Source organism: Tetrao urogallus (genome assembly GCF_951394365.1).
Source record: "Tetrao urogallus genome assembly, chromosome: 1".
NCBI lineage: Eukaryota > Metazoa > Chordata > Aves > Galliformes > Phasianidae > Tetrao > Tetrao urogallus.
This window is the reverse complement of record NC_136813.1, coordinates 21,584,895-21,605,984: the sequence shown is the minus strand read 5'-3', so window position 1 is coordinate 21,605,984 and position 21,090 is coordinate 21,584,895. Positions and strand designations below refer to the sequence as shown.

Sequence of the window (21,090 nt, the reverse complement as noted above, 5' to 3'; positions counted from 1 at the left end):
AAGGACCACATTTTTAGTTCTATTTCACATAAAACGAGAACCGTTTAGTATCTTTTTCACAACCAACTTAAGACAATTAATATATTTAGTTAGGCTTCAGACTTGAAGTCAGCCACATATAGAGAACAAATCTCTGCAGGACCACAGTCCATGAAGGTGCACTGTTGGACAGGAATTATCCTGTGTAATTATACATAGTCCGTATATGCTTTTAACTGAAGAGAATGAAGAAATTCCTACATATCACCCACTGGTCAAACAATTATTGTATGATAATTAGTCCCAATCTCTTGTAATATCTTTAAAGTGTTTAAGACACAGAAACAATTGCATCTGGTACACACTGACAAAGGAACCCCACATTGCTGTTTTTTATCACTGTTTGGAAAATAAAGCTCTTCCATAATATCTGCTTCATCTTTTTTCGACTAATGATGTCACTTGTTTTTTAATTTAATTTTAATTTTTTGTTGAGCAAAGCAATGGGCAGCTGTGAGCTTAAGTTACATTTTCATATGGAGATTCCTGACCATAAGTAAGGACTCTGTGACATCTCCTTCCATTCATTCGTCCTTTCTTTCATTGGGAAATAAGTTAAATTCAGATGCCAGTTCACAGTTGAGGGGTCAGTTTACCTTAAATAATTCTACTAGTGGAAAAAACTGATTATTTCTTCCTGTACATGTTTTTCTCAAGGCTAAGAGTGATGCCTGAGAATATTCATGTTAAAATCCACGTCCAAATTATGCAATTGGTTAAACAGTTAAGTATGATGAACATTTGCACTCTTCACAAGAGCTGTCAATTCCAGAACGTTTAAATAGCAACAAAACTGTTAGACTTGCTTGGCACCCAAGTACAAAGATATACTTCAAATTTTATATAAGCAAAGAGAAAGAGTGCAGCACCCCAAATTTCAGCACTTTTCCAACTTCTTCCCTTTAGCAGTTTAGCTACCAGGCAATCTGACCTGTGAAAACTTGATCTGGGCCCCCAGGGTTCTGTTTTTTTTCTGTATGAAATGATGAAATCACTGACAGTGTCAGCAGAATGAAAGGTGCATCTCTCTAAGAATTAGTGATTTCATCAGCAGTTGTAGGAGTACCAACAGCCTGAAGGTCTGAATTTGTATTTTGGAGGGTTATTCATGAACCAACAGATTTGGAATAATTTTATGCTTTTTAAAATCTCAAAATATAACTTGTTAACAATTTAGACCTTCAATATTGTGTTTGAAATAAACTGAATTAGAAGTGAGCTCACTTAAAAGGTATTAGAACAGCAGCTTTATCTTCCAGTAACAGTTCTGCAGTGTTTCCTAAAGCCGACTCAAAAAGGAAGGGTGTGGTAGCCTGTCACTGTTATGCTACTGAAGTAAACAGTAAGTGAACATTATAAATAACACAAAATGAAGTTTATAGTTATACAGCTGAAGCTTCATATTACAAGAGGACTACAGCTTTTAGTACAAATAATGTGGAAGTATTTTAATAAAAAAGATGTTTCAGAGAAAATATACTGTACCTCCCCATCTTCCAGCTCAACATCTAGGAAATCAAAGTCCCTAAAGACTCTGAATTGTTGTTCACTGTTTGAATCATCCATATTCTCCTGCTCCCTTGCTCCGTCTTCTGAGGACACCAAGCTCGTCTGGTGCTCAATCAAATCCAAATCACCACAGGAAGAAAAAATCACCTACAATTCAAAGGACTGCTTGTTACAAACTGTTCCCTACGGTTGTTTCTTCCTAAAAGCTGTAATTGGTTATTCAGAAGGCTGTATTTCCAGTACACACCTAATTCCTTCACTGAGTATTTTTAGAACACTCTTTATTATTTATGTTGGACAGGTGCCTTCAGATTAAACTTGTGCAAAGAAACAATTTCATACTGCAGGAACACGTCCAAGAATATTACAGCTACCTCCTAATGGCTGCAGATTGATGTTGCCTGAAATGTTTGTATGCATTTACAGGAACAATATTCAGAGAACTTTGCAACACAGATACTGTCAAGGGAATGAGATAATAATAATAATTAAAAAAACTAGTTAAGAATGATGTTTAAAATCTGTCAAGATTAGAAATACAATCGAAAGATAATTTTTCCTTTCCTACTAAAAACAATTATACATGCAATTTAGCTGTGAAAATGCCCGTCTTGTAGAAATGAAAGATCTGTTCATCAGAATACAACTGATATATAAATCATATTCAAAAGAGGGTTTAGAAATTTTATTTTTTTTGTAGAAAATATTTAATAATTATTTCAAGAATGTCCTTAGATGATCTACTGCCTGTTTCTTAGCACAAGACAATATTAATTTTTAAAAAGTAAAGTTATAAGTACTACCTAACAGAAAAATCAGACTCCACCTCAGCTTTAATTCTGTAATTTGATTATGTACTTTATAAAGGGTACAGACTGGTAATACCAGAGGTCATTACTGTACACACTTAGCTGTCATATATCAAACTTCTAGCAACACATCTCTCTCAACAAAAAGGCACGTAGCTCTGTAAGTAAATCATCCTTAAGTAAGAAGGCCATTCACCCAAGAGCCAGTACACTGAGAAATGCAGTATGAGCCAGTGTAAACCAGAATGACTGCAATATGACATTAAATTATACAAATCAGATCAGCAGCACTGGGAAATATAGTTCTTCACGTTTAAAGTTCTGGGCGCGAAGGTATACAGAAATGGACAATGGAAGGCTACTTACTGAAGGGTTTTTACTCAGTCCAACTTCCTGACCACACAGAGAAAGGACATGTACCAGCTTTTCCTTTGTCCTTTTCTAGAAGACAAGACATTTCTCAAGTTAGCATTTTTCAAGCCACTCATTCTTCTGGTGGCTAGAAATAAAAAAATTTAATTAAAAAAAACAATCAACAGTTCAGTCATTCAGTGCTCTCAGGGTTGCTCCCAGAGCAACTGTACATACAAAGAGAAATAAAAATAGCTCTTAGTTATTTTAGTGCTTATTATTTTTAAATTAGCCTAGTAAGCCTAATAGCAAAACATTAGATCCTGTGGATAACTTCAGAAAGGACAGTTTAGAAGTTTCCAATTAAGCACGTATATAATTATGTTCTGCAAAATTAAGGGCTGAGTCATTCCTATATAATCTGCTATGTTAAAAACAAAAACCACACCAAAAAACCAAGCCATTAATTATGCATTACAAAAAAAACCAATATACATTTATTATGCATAGTTTTAACTTGAAGCTAGAAAAATCAGTAACATAATCAAACATCACTTTCAGGAATGTTGTTCCAAGGAATTCTTTTTATACATTTCCCAAGAAAACAACATTTAGAAAACAGCACTTGCTGTCTGTCTGCTCTCCTCGCTGACACCTGAACTCACCCATCAGCTGAGTCATCTGACATTGAGGTCTTCAGGTTAAAAGAATGCCATATGGAAACAAAACATAACTCAGTTCATTTCTGAATCTGAGAGAGATATTTAGCACACACAGCCAGGCTGGAATCCAATCTGTGTTAATTCAATTGCTCCAAGTGCAACTATTAAGGAATAGTGGGCTATTTTAAAGGAGTTTACCTGAGAGTACTGTGGTCTCTTCCAGCTCACAGGAACAAGGACATTGGAGTTAGATCCTGATGAGGTTGAAGAAGTGCTTCGGGTGACAGCCATTGCCCTGGGTTTACCATCTCGTCCGGAAGAACTCTGCAGCTCATCATACCGCCTCCCAATAATTGGAGTCTTAAACAGAGAGTAAATATTCACTAATACAACGCAGTGCTCCAGGAGGAACTTAAAATGGGGCCAATCACTTCAGTTGCAGGAAAAGATTGCTCTGAACATCACAAGCATGGGTGAAAGAAGGAGTGTAGCAAATTTTATGTCACTTGGTATGTGCATTACTTTTCACTGTGAACTCTCAGTAGCTGCTGCCATCCCTAGTAGCTTGTGCTTGAATTCAAAAATAGCTAACATTCAAAGAAACTGTCAAAACATTTTATAACATAAGAAGTAACCCAAAAACCCGTAATTTCACCAATAAAACCAGAAAGTTTATGAAATTTATTTCAAATCCAGATTAAGATTACTGAGCAGTCTGGCCCCATTTTAAGGCACAATGAAATTCTTGGATTCATGACAGTTCAGCATTTACTAGAAATTTCATGTTCCTACATGAAAAAAAAAAAAGCCCTTTATATCAATATTCTGACTATTACCTATACAAAGAAATCTATAATTCCACAAGCAATCACACAGACACGTAACTATAACTTGAATGATTTGCCCATTAAATCCAGTAAGACCATTCAATTCTACAAAATCAAAAGGTATACAGGATCTTCAGGATAACCACTCCTGTAAAAGAGTTCAAATTATCTCTTCTATCATAGAATCACCCAGGTTGGAAAAGACCTCCAAGTTCATCCTGTTCAACAGCTCAACTACCACCATTATTTCCCCTAAACCACATCCCTCAGTACAACACATCTAAATGTTTCTTGAAAACTTCTGGGGATGGTGACTCCACCACCTCCCTGGGCAGCCCCTTCCAACACCTGACCACTTTTGGAGGAGTTTTTCCTAACGTACAACCTGAACTTCCCTTGGCACAACTTAAGGCCATTCCCTCTAGTCCTACTGCTAGTTTCCTTTATTTCACAACTTTTCCGTTTTCTTAAGGAGCTACAACTTGTTTAAGGAACTACTGAATGACAGGATTCACCAAGGTGTTAAGCAGCAGAATTACAAGAAGTACCTCTGAAATATCAAAATGAAACTCTAACGTCTTCCCTGGCAGCTCCTTGGAAGCACTGTTCCACACTCGATGTATTTCCATTTTTGAAAGATCATTGTGTTGATATGATGGTAGAACTAAACTGGCAGAACGAGAAACTACCAGCTTCAGGATATTCAAAGCTTCTCTCCAGTGAATGCTCTAGAAATAGACATATTTAATCAGCAAATGAAAGATTCACATATTTTCATAACTATTTACAAATTTACAGTCATATTTTTGACATAATAAGAATGCAGACTTGGAATAATACTGTTTATTCTCTGTCTTGACCAGTGACTAAATACATATTTACAGAACAGTTTCAAAGCAGAAACTAAGCCCCTTGCCTAAGATACCACTGTTAGGGAACTATCCTGCAAAGTGGGGGACCTGAAAGAAAGGCCAGTTTGGCAGACAAAGGATTTAAACTTCCAATTGCAGGCCTTGATCATTAGGAATAGGTGCCACTGCAGATTCTGCTTAACAGAAAAACTGATTCAAAACAGGCACTTTATAGCTGTGATTTCCTAGTACAGATGGGTGCTTTCCACTCAGCAAGAGTCAGGTGCAGAAGTTTCTAAAAGGAAGTGCTTATGCCACATTTCCCTCACACTAATTTTTAAAAAGAGTGGTCAGTCAGGATCTGCCTGGTATCAAGCTGCTTCCCAAAGCAATATAGCTGCAGTTTAACCCTTCCCACACAGAGAACACACAGCTGGGCATCTTATCTGGGGACACACAGCCTATTAGGCGTAAGGATATTTATTAATTAATTATCACAGTGGATGTTCTCAGTACTTCCAGCTAACATAGTCTTAAAATCATACAAAGAAAATCAATATACTAAATACTGTAAAGTTCCTATTTTAATATAAAGGAGAAATTTACCTGTACATATTTTTCAATAGTTTTTAGCACTTCCATGTTGAACTGTTTGACAGGAATAGCTGACAGGTCCATATAGCTGAGAAGACTGTAGATCATCTGCAAGAGGGACTGCTGCATGCTGGGAAGACCCTTTTCTAGCAGCTGTTAAAAAAAGTAAAGTGATTATAGATAAATTTTGAGACCTTCTTCCCTAAAGGAAAAGTTACTAGTTTCATGAATAGTACTTTTATTGTTAATCTCTCCTCACCCCCTCATTTTGCAATAGCATTTTACAAACATTTTACAAGAGATGATGATAAAAGTGTGAAATAAAATAGAGCTTTAAGCTGAGAGCCAAATGCCAGCCTGTTTTGATAATGAAGCATATCTTCTATACACGCTTGCTCTAACTTATCCAGAAAACAGATTCTACAGATGAGTAAACTGGCAGGTAATATTTACACATTAATGGGGGAAGTACATCCAATAAAAACAGGGGAGTACCTTTATATTTCTGCCTTTGCTGAAAGTCAAGGAGAAAAAAAAACAACAACATGCTAAAGAAACAAAACTACTACTATTCAGACATCGATATTTACCCAAATATACTTCATTGCCACTGCTCACTAGCTGTAACTGCCAAGGAAACACTTTCTGCTAAGAAGGAGATGGATTCCCTGGGGTCTCCTTATGTACACACTAATACAAAGAGGGGCTTGATCTAGATCCCAGAATCTTGGAACACCTGAATGTATATACGGGAATACCACAATGAAGCTTGGCAACAGAACTGTGCTCAAACATATACATGACTAATTCAGGACCCATACAGACAGACACGTTATGTTTGCTTGTGGGTGAAAGAGCTGAACATTTCCTGGAAGGCAGCACATTCTTCCATTGCTGACAGCTACTGTCCCTCCCCACAAATTTCAGAGGCAGTTAAACGTTAACGCTAACGGTACCAGGAGCTTCAAGATTAGAAACTACCTTTACATTCAGGCCAACTTCATCTAGCACTGATTAGAAGATCCAGAAAATTACTTTTAAAAGACTTCACAGTGTGTCATGTCATCAGTCTTCCAAAAGACAAAAATGCCAACTGTTACTCAAGAAGACACTAGTAATTTACTGGATGAACTCACTGCCCTGAATGACCTGACAGGCTTTCTATTGAATGATAATGTTTCATGCCAGCAGAAATGAACTGCTCAGGTAAAGCAGACTATGTAATCCCATGAAGTATCTACTGATTTCTTTCACCAGTAAAAAGGAGCAGTAAAACAAAGTACGCAAGCTCTACTACAGCACAATAGATAGAACTCACCATGCTTTATCCATTCTTCTACAAAAAGACAGTAGGAAATTTTGAAATTAAAGTTTCTACAAGGTAAGCAGCTACAGTCCATCAATACCTTTACTGAGAGATAAATGTGCTTAGCAATTTTTCAAAACAGCATTATAGGCTTTTTCTTGTGTTCCATTAGGATCTCAATTCTGTCCTTGCACACTGTTTCATATTATCCAGCACATCACTTGGTACATCGTTTAAGCATGAAATAAAGGATGGCAAGAAACAATCTGGATGAGAGGAAGGAATTCTGTGTTCTCAAGCAGAGGTTTTTACATCAGATAATCACTTTTTTAAAAGGAAAATGAATTCTTGGGTAATAGTGAGATTTTCTCCTCTGTAACTGGCAAGAAAACTGTTCTAGGAAAGCTTCCAATTTCCATTCAGTTTTGTATAAGTTCGTTGTCAACAGAATCATTTAGCTTAAAAAGATCTTTCTCCCTAAACTTTATAAACATTTGTGGACTACGTCAGTTTTCATTTGATGTAATCATGCATGTGGTTTTTGACAGTTCAAGTGTATTTGAATGCATCATGAATATCTCATGAGAACTGAAGTGTGGTAAGGAATAACAACTTTAAAACTCATTTAAAACAGTAAGAATTCTTTGGCTATGATGAGTAACAAAACCAGCAGCAAGGTGGAGTTTAGATAACACATCATTCAGATCAGTGAATTCCAGGACAAGGTGGTTCCACTACATTTGCAAAATGAAATCTAACTCTTCTTGGTCTTTGACTCTGGTTCCTACGAACTGTTTTGAAAACTTGTAGATTCCTCTCTAGGGTACGGTAGGGTTTTTCTGGGTCTAGGGTAGCACACTCTGTTAGCTCAGTTTCCTGAAGCAGATGTTAACTAGGAAGTAGGTGGAAAGCAAAGCCTTCTCCTCCAAGGGCTGCCAGGGCTGTCTGCTGCTGAGTGAATGAATACTGCCTTTGTCTCTCCAAATCTGGCAGCACTTCTCAGGCTACGTTTATCAGGCAAAGAAATGCCTTCCTTGTGCACTGAGGTGAGAATATAGAAGGTATCTCACAAGCCACACCCAGCTGACAAGGTAGCATTGGGATTATACCTGATCTAGGATGTGCTTCACCTTGCAAGGCAGATGCTTTAACTTCTAGTGATTCCTTGGCTTCGAAGGGGTTATTAATGTTCATGTTTCCATCACAGGCAGTCCTCTAACAAGGAGGAGTGAACATCTACCATAGGCACATTATAATCTGTGTGTGCTTCCTGCCCTTTCTCCTGTATTGACTGTTTCAGCCTAAGAATGATCTTGGTCTAACAAATTGCTAGTTTAACACAAGACCCATGCTAACTCAGATATGCTTCTAGGATGACTGTACCCTCATGCTGCAAGGTTGACTTTTAAACATGAATATGCAAAAATCTAACATAAAATCAAGTAGGCTTCTAGCTATTCGCTTGTATTCTCATTTTTGTAGCAGAGGTTCAAAATTCTACTCCACTGCAAAACAATGATTTTTCCTCATCTGTAAACTGAGATCCCCAAATATTTGCCTAGATGAAATTTCTCATTTTCCATGGCTGTAGCTGTAGAATTGAGTAAGGAGCACTGCCTGCCACTGCAAGGTTTGGATACTGTTGAAATATCTCATTTTAAGCCATACAGCTCATACCCTTACAGCTGACAAGTAATTATCTGCCATCAAACAGATTAATGAAAGTTTTTGTCTAAATGGCAGTAATTGAAGCTTTTGTCTTTTGCTGAGAGCATTTGTTCTCACAGTTGTAATAATTTGTGGCAGAAAGACCCCTTCTGAAGGTGAACCCATGTGTGTGGAGGTGTCACCACTGCAACATTTACGTTTTTATTTCTAAGCTCTGTATATTTCCCGGTACCCTACAGGCTCAAGCACTGGGGACTGGGCCAGAATTGTTACAGCACAGGCTTTATAACCAGCAGCTATAACATTCAACTGGAGGTTGCCCAGTAAGGCTCTTAACCCATTCAGTTGTACATATTTACAGTGTATCCCACAATTGGTTTACAGGAGACAGCAGAACATTTTTTGAGCTGCTCTGGGGATCAGTTAATGAGAAAAGGAGAAAAACATCCAGAATGCTGGAAAAGTCTTTCCATGGCTGCACAGCAGGCTGAACAAGATGGTTGCTTGTCCCTTGCTACTCGTTCAGACTGGCAGCTACCCTGTGCCCATGCAAACACTCCCCAGACATGACTCAACAGAGCTGCAGTCAATGTAAATATGGAGAAAGGAAGTCGTGCTTACTACTCTGTCATCCTGTGATGACGGTGTTGCCTGAGGAATGTGACTTAATTATGGTCAAAAACCTGCTTGACTTGCTGTTCATATAGTAGCCTAGTGCTAAACTACATTAAAGGGGAAGTGCCTAAGACCATATTAAGGCAAATGAAGATCACATTCAACAGTCTTTGTGGAAATGCAGCAACACCAAGAACTGTGCATACAACACTGAAGGTAAAACAGAGGGGCAAATGCTTTCCTAAGGCTGGGAAAACAAAGGAGAAAGAGCTTAGACCTCGGTATTTATAGCATTTGTTCATTGGAAATTCAAGTTTGCCAATGAATAAGATCACTAATTCTGGAGGAATCAGAGCTGGCATATTTGAAGAGCTAATAGCTTTTCAGAGTCTCTGAATTTAGAAAACAGAAAAATCTCAGGTTCTTGGTTTAGTTTCTAACTGAAGAGTCATGGCTTTCACCATCAGTGAAGACCTGACACGACTGTTAGAGCTCTCGTCTGCAAGCACGGTGATTAATTGCAACTTGAGGGAGAGCCAAGCATGCCCCGAAGTCTGAGTGAGGGTGAGCAGCCTGGACCCCTAAATTTTGAAAATATGTGGACAGTCAATATCAGAGATGTCTGCTGACTTTTCTTAAGCTTTCTGACAAAGAACGTGGTTATAAGAAACATTAATTTCTTACAGTAAATCTGTTTCTTTTCTGTTATTTCTGCTCTTTACTCTTCATGTTGAATAACAGTTACAGAGATCCTCCAGTAATCTCACAAAATTCAGCTCTTTGGTTATGCAAGAGAAAGGTTAAAACTGCAAGAAGTCTCTGAAAACTTACCTCAGCCAAATATGTAACCATATTCAAAGTAATATCAGCAAATGCTTCGTGAAGATAACGGCAAACCACATTCACCCAGGTAGCGCAGTCCCTTGTGTAGCTGTGTGTTTTATAAAGGGTCATGACATGTGCAAGATTTGATAGCTTGGGGTTCTTTTCCTCCAAACAAACCTAAGTACATATAAATTTCAAAACACATTAAGAACAAATTGCATTTTAAAGATTTGAAGATGTACAAAAGAGTAAAAAACTTTCATACCTGTGCAATCCTTTCAGCTACGTCTTTACAAAACTGGTTTGGGCTGTCAAAATGCTGAATTAAATGGGGCAGAAGACACAAAACATTCAGTGGAAATCCTGGAACAGGAAAATAAAGATTAGAATGGATATTCCTGATGGTAACAGTCACAGCAATCTTTAAGATGGTATTTTTGGGACAGGTCACAGTTTCAGTATTACATTACCCATAAACTCACACAGATCCTTGTCAAATTGTTCACACCACTGCCACACCACACTTGTCTTAAAGGGAGACTTAGTTTGAAAATCCAGTCTATCCAGTTAGGCGCCAATAAGTTATAAAGCATAAACCTACTTCTGCAAACAGTAATACCACAGAAACAGGTATTTACAGGATATCTCACAAGAGTATATTCCTTATTCTTGCTACAGAGTATTTTTATCTTTTCCACTTAGCAGTCTTACCATTAGAGACTTTTTGATCACTGCTGCTCAAACACATGAAGAAATTCAGTGATAAACAAACAACTGTTTTAGTTGGGCTGCTAGACACAGCTTCCATTTTTTACATTGCTCAAGTAATAATAGTAATGAATCAAAATTCAGATGTAAGTTGTCAAATGTAACTTCTCAAATGTGTGGTTCCAAAGCTAGTGGATGGCTCCTGCATGAAGAGGCAGCCCCTGTCATCAGCACATGGGCTCATTCAGGAGCAAGGATTCAGCTCTTCTGCACCAAGTCATAGCTGGCTCAGGGCTGCCAGTGATTGTAATGCAGAGCTGTAACAAAAACTACTCCAACTCATGTGGGAGCTGGGAGCTTATTATCAAATTGTTGTAACCAGACACAATCAGTTTTTTTGGAAAAGAATCTGGACTAATGAAAATAACCTTCTGATCATTTATGATCATTTTATACAATCAAACATGGGGCCCAAGTTAGGAGCAAAATTTCTCTGGGCTTCCTCTACACTCAGGGAAGAAAAAAAGATACCTTCAGATGGGAACTTCACAGCCCATGTGTGAAATGTCCAGCAGAAGATCAGATCATATAGAATCACAGAATTATAGAATGGAGTTGGAAAAAACCTTTAAAGGCCATCTAGTCCAACTCCCCTGCAATGAATAGAGACACACACAGCTAGATCAGCTTGTCCAGGGCCTGATACAGCCTCTCCTTGAAAGTCTCCAGGGACAGGGAGCACCACACACAGGTGCCTACAGAGGGAAAGCCTGTTCACTGCATTTGTACCCTTACTGTCAATATGTGCAGTGCTAAGAAAAATCCCACAAAGCACTAATTGAAAACATATAATCTGTAATATTCTGGATAATAATTCAATGGAAAAAGTGGAAAAAACAGGTTATGTAAAGTTTGTCTTATTCATTGTTAATTTTATCAGCACTCAGAAACTGTATAAGCTGCTAAGCCCTAAAAGTGAATTGTTAAATACATGACTGCTCTCCTCCAAAGCCTTACTTTGCAATAGATTCACTCTTCAGAAACATGCTGTGTTTCTACGAAACTTCCAAAAAGCACATGAATCTAAACAATGACTACTCTATATTAGAAGAGAAAGAGCCATTTGGGATTTTATGCAGGTAGCCTAGTGAGGTCTGACATAAAAAATAACAGCAACAGAAACTGAAAGAGTGAAAAATATATTGTTTTTACCTATAGCTTGGGAGGAATCCACCATGGATATTCGAGACACTGGTGTGAGCAAACTGAAGAGTTGCAGTGTGAGATCAGTAGTAGTAAGGGAGGTAAATCCTTTCAGGAGTAGCTGCTGAAGCCCTGAGAAGTCTGCCCACTTCAGCTGCCCTTGCAACTTCTCTAACTTCTCTCGGTTTTCAGCTTTATCTAGTGGCAAATGAGCCAGAAGTTTATTCAGTAACCGCAATGCCATTAGATACTCAAACTCAAAATCAGATTCCATCAAAGCCACAGCAACCCAGAAGATAGTAGCCAGTAGGTTGGTCGGATTGTTAATATGGGATGGGTCAGTGAGACTGTCCTTTAAAGAAGATGAACTTCTGGTTTTAGAGGAGAGCCCTTGCTGAGTGCACGCTTGAATTCTGTCTAGAGTGGCACTGCGAGGTGGATCTGAGGACTTGTCCACATCTCCAAACTTCTTGGGTACAGAGAAGCTCCTCTGGTGTCTGCTTCGTTCAGCAGTGGCTGTGTTACTGCCTGCAGGATTGACATTCAGTTGGCCCGTGCTTTTCCGGCTTGCAGTCAGCTTGGTACTTGATGTTAAATCTGGCGAAGATGAACTGAACCCAAAACAAAGAACATATATTGTGAAGTGTGAATGCACAGCTTGAATCCTGTAAATGCTGGATGCATGTACTTATCAAAACGTAAATAAATACTTAAACAGAAAAAGTAAATGAGCAACCTGTCTACTGCATCTTGCCTTTTTTATTCCAGAAGTTCTCACAGACATTATAGAAGTAAGGTTCACATGGCACAACGCCAAATCATAACAGGATAACCCACAGTGTAATAGGTCTAAATGACATGGGGATGGGAGAGACAGAGCTGTGAAGTGACTTGTAGAAGTGTCCATAAAAAGGGGCAGAGGTAGAATTGAAATCTGTTGGTCTTTAAAATGCCTTCATCAGTGGAGAGACCTTAGCAGCTGGCAGGAAAAATAGGCAGTGGCTTAAGGAATAATGTGGAGAAATGTAGAAATTAAAAATACTGTATATTAAGCAGAATGACCAATATGCCACATTACTCTCAGAAGACCTGTCGTGTGGCTGCCAAAGTTCTCCTTGCTAGTACACATCCTTCAGAAACCTTGTCACAGCTTCCCTCTGCCTGAATCCTAATAGCTCTTGAAGGCATTGTACAGAAAACTGAGCTGTTTCAATTCCAGTGATCTATGCCTCCTTATAAACTAACATATGATGATCCAGACAATCCCTATCAATTATCTGTACAGATGAACACACTGTGTTGATACATGTAAAGGAAGCTTGTGCTGGAGAACAGTTAAATTCCTGACTCTCTGTTTCCTACCTCATCACATTCTAAGTCCCTACTGCCTATAATCTTTGAAGAGGATCGTATGGAATCAGTAATGCTAAGGTAAATATTGCATCTCTTTACCTTCTGAAATGTTTCTTCTTTGATGCTCCATTTTGCTCTTTCCTACAATATGCACTGAAGAATATCTCTTAGTCTAGAAAGCAGAAACTGTATTGCCCCAGCTCCACTCTGTCATTAGGCAATACTTGTGTTTTTCCTCTGCAGTATGATACAACAATACTTCACCTGCTAGCTTCAGCAAACATAAAATCATAGAATCAAAGAATCATCAGGGTTGGAAAGACCTCTAAGATCATGTGGTCCAACCATCAGCCCATCCCCATGCTCACTAATCCATCTCCCTCATTATCACTCCTCCATGTTTCCCACACACCTCCAAAGCATCCTGACTCCACCACTTCCCTGGGCAGACTGCTCCAATGCATTATCACTATTCCTGATGATAAATTTTTCCTAATATTCAATCTAAATAATCGTCCCTGTGTTTTCTATCTTGTAGGTAAAGCTTGGTAACTTAATGCTAACACATTCCCAATTCTGTTCTTGCAATGAGGAGCCCAACAGACATTAGTTTTCCCTCAGTACTGGTAATAGCCATGTTACAGAAATAACCTGAATTTTCCCTTAATGCACAAATGTCCACTTCAAGGCCAGCAGTCTCAGAAAGATAGTCTAAACCATTAGCAAAATCAGTACAGGAAAAAAACTGACAATAACATGATGTATGAAAACAATATTCTAAACCACAACTTTTTTTCTAGATATGTTTTAAAGTATATGGTACAAAAACACAAAGAGCAAAAAAGATAATATTTTTCTAGGATATTTAAATAAATTATAGCCTATTGGCAACATGACAGAATTTACAAAGCATTGGAAAGTGCCATTAGTTCTATCAACAGTATTCCAGCTACTGCAAAGTCTGGCTGTGATGTGCTCTTAGTCGAGTTCTGTGAAGGCTGCAAATGGACCCAATTGTATCAAAAATCATTTAATGCTGTCAGGTTGCAGAACCACACACTTTGTATCATGAGACACAGAAAAAGAAAGATATACTTAGGTGAAGCAGGCTCTTACCGAGATAACACTGTCAAAAGATCACTGTTCTTCAAACAGTCAGACAGATTATCCACTGCAGCTTCCAAAGTAAGCAGTGCTTCCATTACATACCCCTATCAATGCATGAGATTAGTCATTTCAACAAAGATTTTCAAAATAATGAATATTCAATAATATTTAGTTCATAAAATAAAGTCATCTGTTGAAAATGATTTCTTCTGAAAATAGAACTGCATTCATACCACTGCCATTACCCTGAACATTAAAATGTCACTATAAGTGTGTTTTATTTTCTGCCTCTGACTGATCTATGAAGGCATGCAAGAAGAGCACATATCTCATCAGGGGACCAGTAATGGCATACAGAACCTCTGACTTTGCAGGTCACTGGTTTAAATTCCATGCAAGCCATTGTGACAGAATACTACTGTCATCTGGTGGCAGTTTCATTACCTACGTAAAATATGGAAGTAATGTCAGTCTATTTCTTATTAAGAGCTAGCAGTTCTCTTTGTGTAAGTCATGAATCTCTTAACAAATAGGCTCTGCCTGTAAGACTGCAGGAGAGAAAAGTCTATTTAGCTAAACCGAGTGAATATCTCAGTTCACTGAGGGAAGACTGGATCAAGGTAGGTCAGTGTAAGTTTTGTGTTGTTATGGATGGTGTGGATTTCTTTATTCAAAAAGATTTAAATATCTGATCAATGAGGTGGTGTCTATTCCATGCTGTAGGATTACATTAGCAGATAGGATGATTGGCTTCTTAAGCACAAATTAATGACATGAAAAGAGAAAAATGGTCATCATGAAGATTATTCAGTGACATTTACCAAATGTCTTCTAGGTGTTTCGTAAGAATGTAACAGCCTAAATTGGGCTTTGAGTATATCTAGGTTCAGTAAATTCAGAGGAGCCCTTTTTTAAGGCCACATTGTATACTTTGCACCACTTGACTCCAGAACACCTTGTTAAAACTGCATTTTTAAATTAAGAGTACCTTAAATCAACAGTGCTGTGAAGAATGATGTACACACGTACCTGAATCTCATCCCCGTGCTCTCCAATAACTTCCACCAATCTTGACAGGAGGTCAGATAATGCATGTGCAGAAAGGGGCTGTTTTAGGGCCCTGAATATCTGGAAAGAGCGACCTGCGTAGTGTCGTGAAGAGCTTGAAAGAGCTGTTTGTAAAGCAACCTCACTCAGATGCTGCTCCAAATGAAAACCTAAGCAAAAGAGCAGTAGGTCAGGTTTTTTTTTTTTAATTTTCACAGACTTTACTGTGGATCATATAGAGGCTGAACTAACACTCTGGGGAGCAGAACATATGTTCTAGTGCACCCTCCATAGCCCCTAAGAAATGGATGCAGAGGATGCAGAAGTATATCGTTTGGGGAGAACTTCCCACTTTTACATTTGTTTCACATAGAATGTAAGAAAATAAACTTTGCAAATTCAAAATTCTCAGTCTGGAAATGTTTTGCCCAGAAAAATATATTTTTCATCTGTTTTCAAGCTTGTTTTACAATTCTTGGACAAACTCTGAAGCCGCACACCATTCTTACCAGCAGCAACGCAAACACTCCCAAACTTAAAGCTAAGCTGAATCAGAAATCTTCTATGAGCTTCATTAGGCTTTGGGTAAGATCTTTAAACATTAATATAAATAGAAATATAAACACTGATTTTCAATTCTGCTTCAGCCTTGGAAGATATTTGATTAGCGACTGTGCTGGTATTCAAATTATGTTTGGTACATTTCCTATGCTCCAAAAACGATAAATGAAAACTAAAATTTACATGCTAGAACAAATTACTACAGGACATTTACTTTGTAACAAAAGTCTATTTCACCAAAGGGACATATAGGAGCTTTTATCTGCTAACTAATCATCCAAATGGCTGTCTACCAGCAGATCTGAAGGAATATTTAACATCTAAAGGAAGTCTTTCATATGTCATTCAGCGTTCTTAAGACATGCAATATTTTGTGCTTCTGCACAAGCAGATCTACTAAATCACTGTAGATAAACATTCTGCATGACCCTGAGAGAATATTGTTTTAGATATGAAAGCAAAAAAAATATCTCTACCTGACTTGGAATCTTTAAATACAGATACAACATGACGCAGAAAATTAGTAAGCTGTTCGGCACTCTTGGTGTTCTGATTTTTAGGTGTGATATCTTCATGGCACCACAGTGGACCAAATGCCCTTCAAGAAATACATAACAAAGTGCAAAATAGCTTTGAGTTGTCTAAAATAAATGTAATCAGATCAAATACAAAAACTGTAAATCTGATCGGATATTTCCAGGGCCACAATCTGGAAATCATGCAACTGAAAAGATGCACATGAGCAAGATACAAGAAAATAACCTACGCTATAATGTACAAAACCTCTCAAAGTACATGCTATAGCATTTGGAGAGCAGCATAAACAAATCCCTATTTTTGAATTTGTTATTGTGCCTAGGATGTGCCAGCTGTAGTCAGCAGTTAGGATTAGTTTCACCATCGCCTTTCAATATGCCTTGTGCACCTCCTGTCAAGCTGTATAATAAAAAAACTGTCTTTTTCCATTAGTTCACTGTTTAACATAACGGTATTCGTTAATTAAACATTTTATTCTTGTCAGGCACGATTTTTTTATTATGTCCCTGACACTGTAATGCTTTTAAGTACCTACCTACTACTACAGGTATCAATAAAAGAGGAACAGAAATCTGTAATTACTATGCAAGCTCAGTCATTTTCCTTTCAATCCTTTAAACTGCTACAGATAATTGTAGAGAACACATAAAAAGATGCATTTTGAGTACAAATGTAACTTCTGCTTATCTCCACTACCTGGTAGTCAGAAACTCAATTAATTTGTTTGCTTTCTCATCTGTTTCAGCAGCAGTGTCCATGTCCTCAACCTCTTGAGTAATCTGCGGGAGATTTCCACTGCTGCCTCCCAGACTGATGCTGGAGGAGGTGGAGCTGGAACTCAAGCCGGAGTCTGGCACCGGAGAGGACTGGTATTCCCGCAGAAAGTCAAAGCCACCTGCCAGCAGAAAGGGAGGAGATAAAGATGGAATGCACTGTTGGGCCAGTGTTACAGATGAACAAATCCACACCAAGCAGATCTTTTCACAGCTTCTATGGGGAAACACGGGAGAAACCTGCAGAAAGTAACAGCCCTCAAATAACGATGAGAGTGAAAACGGCAATGTTTTTAACTGTGCAAAATTTAACTGCAAAATGAAGAATATCAAAGTCAAGATAGTTTTCTCTTTTACTGCTCAAGGACTATGGTACTCGAAAAACAAGTGCTTCATGGCCTTTACATTTGGAATTATGCCTTTTTGTAAAACTGATTTTGAAGTTAGCTAAGTACATGAAAAATGCAGCTCATTTCCCTGGGCTAGCTGGACATTGTAAAGCACTCTGTAGGATGGACTTCATAGGAGAATTATATTGTCCCAATGTTACATATGTAACAGAAACAAAGACACAGTGTTTGACTGTGTAAAGATTGGACTATTCATATTAAATATGTTCAGCATTAAGGCTAAACAAGTAAGTAATTTTTCAAGTGAGTAAGTAAAACAAGTGGCAAGTTTTCAGTCTCCTGGATCAAAAACTTGCCATGCAACCTCAGAGCTGGAATCAGAAACTAAGACCTATTTTCTTAAGGTGTCAGTGGGCACCTTATTTTTTAATTCATGGGAGAATTCAGTGATACACCTTTGCTTCTTATGCACTTCGATATCAGATGCCATTCTGTCAGACTTCCCTATGCTGCCATTTGTTGCACAGTGACAAAATGTAATTAAACATCAGTCAGAAGGTTCAGTGTCTACTACCATACCACCAACATACAACTCTGACATCATGGGCTGACATAATAAAACAGGAAGCATTATTTTCGTAGCAGCCCTTGTACACTGCAAGTTTGGAGTCTCTCAATTCAGGTGTCTGACACTAAGTGGAATGAACCTCATATGAAACATTCTCATTTAGGATTCTTTGCTATAGCTACTCACCCACATTTTGGCTCTTTATATTAGCTGATCAAAAAGAATCCAAACACAAAGTGTTGAAAACCTTTTGTGACACAAGAGGCCAAGACACAGAGTACTAACTATGTTTTTCAGAGATTGGAATGAAAACAGTATTTCATTTTGGCAGAAAAACAGTAACACCTTAATGTAAGAATTTTATTCTGTATTTAATAATTCACGGGCCTGTACTGGAAAAGAGATGTACATAAAAGTCATTTGAGAAGTTCATATGTGAGGTAATTTTGCACAGAATTTATTCAGACTGAAAAGGCCAAACTAATTGAGTAATCTTGAATGGGTTTACTGATTTCCCTGTTCTCATTATCTAAAAAGCAATCCTTTGTAGCCCATCAAAAAGAATAATCAGTTATCAATATTCTTTGTAAGTTGAAGGTATTTATTACTTTGGCTATATTCCCAAAGAACCAAGGAAACACCACTAATTTGATGATCTTTCCACTTCTCAGTGTATCACAACATTCTTCACCATCTTCCAGACAACAAATCCCACCTCCATAATTCCACACTGGTTCTGTGACTCTTTCAAATCTCAAAGTATGCTTGCTTTCAGTAATATTAAATGAAAGTAGTAAGCTACACGCTTTCAGCAAACTGCTCCCAACCAATTCCTTATATCCAGGTAAACTGCTAAAAGCTGACAGAACATCCATTTCAGAGAGATAAGAAGTAAGTCTAGTCAAGCAGAAACAGATTTCAGGACAGAAATGAACTGCACCTGGTATAAGGGAGGGCTTATAGCATGTCAAATTTAACGTAAGAATGGAACATCTGAGCTGCATATTCCAGCTGTTCTTCCCGTACTTTTTCCTTTTTTTTTTCCTTTTTTCTTTTTTTTTCTCTCTCTTTTTTTTTTTATTGATGACTGATTGCCCTTATTTAAAGCACTCCTGGCTCCATGAGGGGAAAGTTAGGAGTTCATTAGCCATAGTTATGCTTAAAAAGTTTACATTATATATTTTGCTTAATGCAGACAACTTTCTCACTATCATGAGAAGTCATTTAATAATAATTTGGATGTGGTTCACATGGAATTAATACTAGTTCAAACTTCTTGGATTTGCTACTTTACTACTTATATTTATTGAAACAGTCACATTTTAGGAAAACAGCCTTTACATTCTACTTTCAGAAAACTTGGTGCAATGCAGCATTCTTTCTCTTCTCTTTGATCTCTGTTACCTGTATAAAGATATTCAGGTAGGTAGGCTGGTTGTACTGTCAGTGTCTTGGTCTCATTCATCTCTCTGGTCTGAAGAAGCACTGATGCGATGGCTTGGTAGTTGCTATTGCAAGACAGTGCAATCAGAAGGTGAAGCAGCAATTTCTTACTGTGTTCAAAGACCTCAGGGCGGTAATGGTCAAGACCTAAAAGGAAAGGTTACAGCAATCACTGAATACAAAGCAATAATAAACAAGTTCACATTCCAGAAATAGCAAAAATTCCAAGGCAGTTCATGGTAACAGTGCAAACAAACAAGACACGGTATTTCCGGACACGGCTACTTGTGTTTTTACCTCAAAGGTCTGTGTATATGCCAGACAGAGATTCCACTCAGAAGATACAAAGTAATGTATAGCAATATATGTTTATGCATTACGTCTCACTGCAGCATCAATTCACTAGGGCCAGAAAACCTCAAAAGATGAGAGCTTTTTGGTTGATGGCCATATCACTTTGCTTATTACAGTATCTTGCTTTCCTGCACAGAGGACAGTTTTAAAGCTAATACAAACTGTAAGAGGTAAATGCTGGTTTATAGGAAAGGAACTGACAGACAAAACTCCTTGAAAAGAATGCCACTTACCAGCGAGACAGAATGAGAAATGAATCATCAGTTCAGGGTGCAGAACTGAAACAGGTCTAGCACTGAAGGACCCTGATCTCAGCACTATTGCTGTGTGTGTGCTCCCAGATTTTAACACAATCAAAATAAATCATAAATCACCAACATAAAGGAAGCAGATTTTCATAAAATTAATTTTATAAACATTTTTTCAATTCTCTTTCAGTATCTTACATGGTATCTACAAAAACTTTCTTGCACTTTAGTGCTGAATATTTCAATCGTTTTCTTCTACTTTTCATAGCATATATTTCTCTTTAAAAAGCAGCTTCTTCACTCAAAGTGGCAGCAGCCAACAAGTCTTTCAAGTCAAGTGTTTTCTTGTTGGTTCTTGTCTGGCCTGAAAAAATGCAGCTGCTCATATTGCCATAGTCTGAGTCATAAGCGTTCGGCTCATTTTATCAGCTCCTTGGAGATCCTGTGATTCTGCCTCACCCATCTGCCTATAGCCTCCTTCAAAAGAAGCACTGCTAACCTCTCCACCACTTTTTCAGCTTCTTTAGGTCTCTGCTCCTATTCTCCTTTCTCCATTTCCTTCCGTCTGCCAGGAGATAATGATTCCAACCTATCCTGTTTTAACATATGCTTTCAAGAGTGAAAAAAATATAACAAGTTATCTTGGTTGGAGATAACTTCTGTATTGGCAGTAGTTGTGACTGAAGAAGACTTAATCTCTAAGATTATAAACAAATATTGACATATACAAAGTGAGAAGTTCTTTGTCCTTCTGTGGTGTTGGGCCATTCTCTAATTTGAAA

General features: G+C 37.9%; 1 protein-coding gene across 2 annotated transcripts in view; it reads right to left on the bottom strand.

The window, feature by feature from the left end:
* FRY (FRY microtubule binding protein) overlaps nt 1–21,090 on the bottom strand; it is a gene marked incomplete at both ends in the record, with an annotated part of 159,987 nt that overhangs the window by 29,081 nt on the left and 109,816 nt on the right. For both annotated transcript variants that reach the window (XM_079549123.1, XM_079549124.1), the window contains 13 exons: nt 1,525–1,695; nt 2,724–2,798; nt 3,569–3,730; nt 4,746–4,925; nt 5,655–5,795; nt 10,063–10,233; nt 10,322–10,419; nt 11,977–12,578; nt 14,437–14,531; nt 15,457–15,644; nt 16,512–16,633; nt 17,269–17,467; nt 19,668–19,853. In XM_079549123.1, coding sequence (XP_079405249.1) covers nt 1,525–1,695; nt 2,724–2,798; nt 3,569–3,730; nt 4,746–4,925; nt 5,655–5,795; nt 10,063–10,233; nt 10,322–10,419; nt 11,977–12,578; nt 14,437–14,531; nt 15,457–15,644; nt 16,512–16,633; nt 17,269–17,467; nt 19,668–19,853 — 2,390 coding nt within the window. The remainder of the gene's footprint in view (nt 1–1,524; nt 1,696–2,723; nt 2,799–3,568; nt 3,731–4,745; nt 4,926–5,654; nt 5,796–10,062; nt 10,234–10,321; nt 10,420–11,976; nt 12,579–14,436; nt 14,532–15,456; nt 15,645–16,511; nt 16,634–17,268; nt 17,468–19,667; nt 19,854–21,090) is intronic.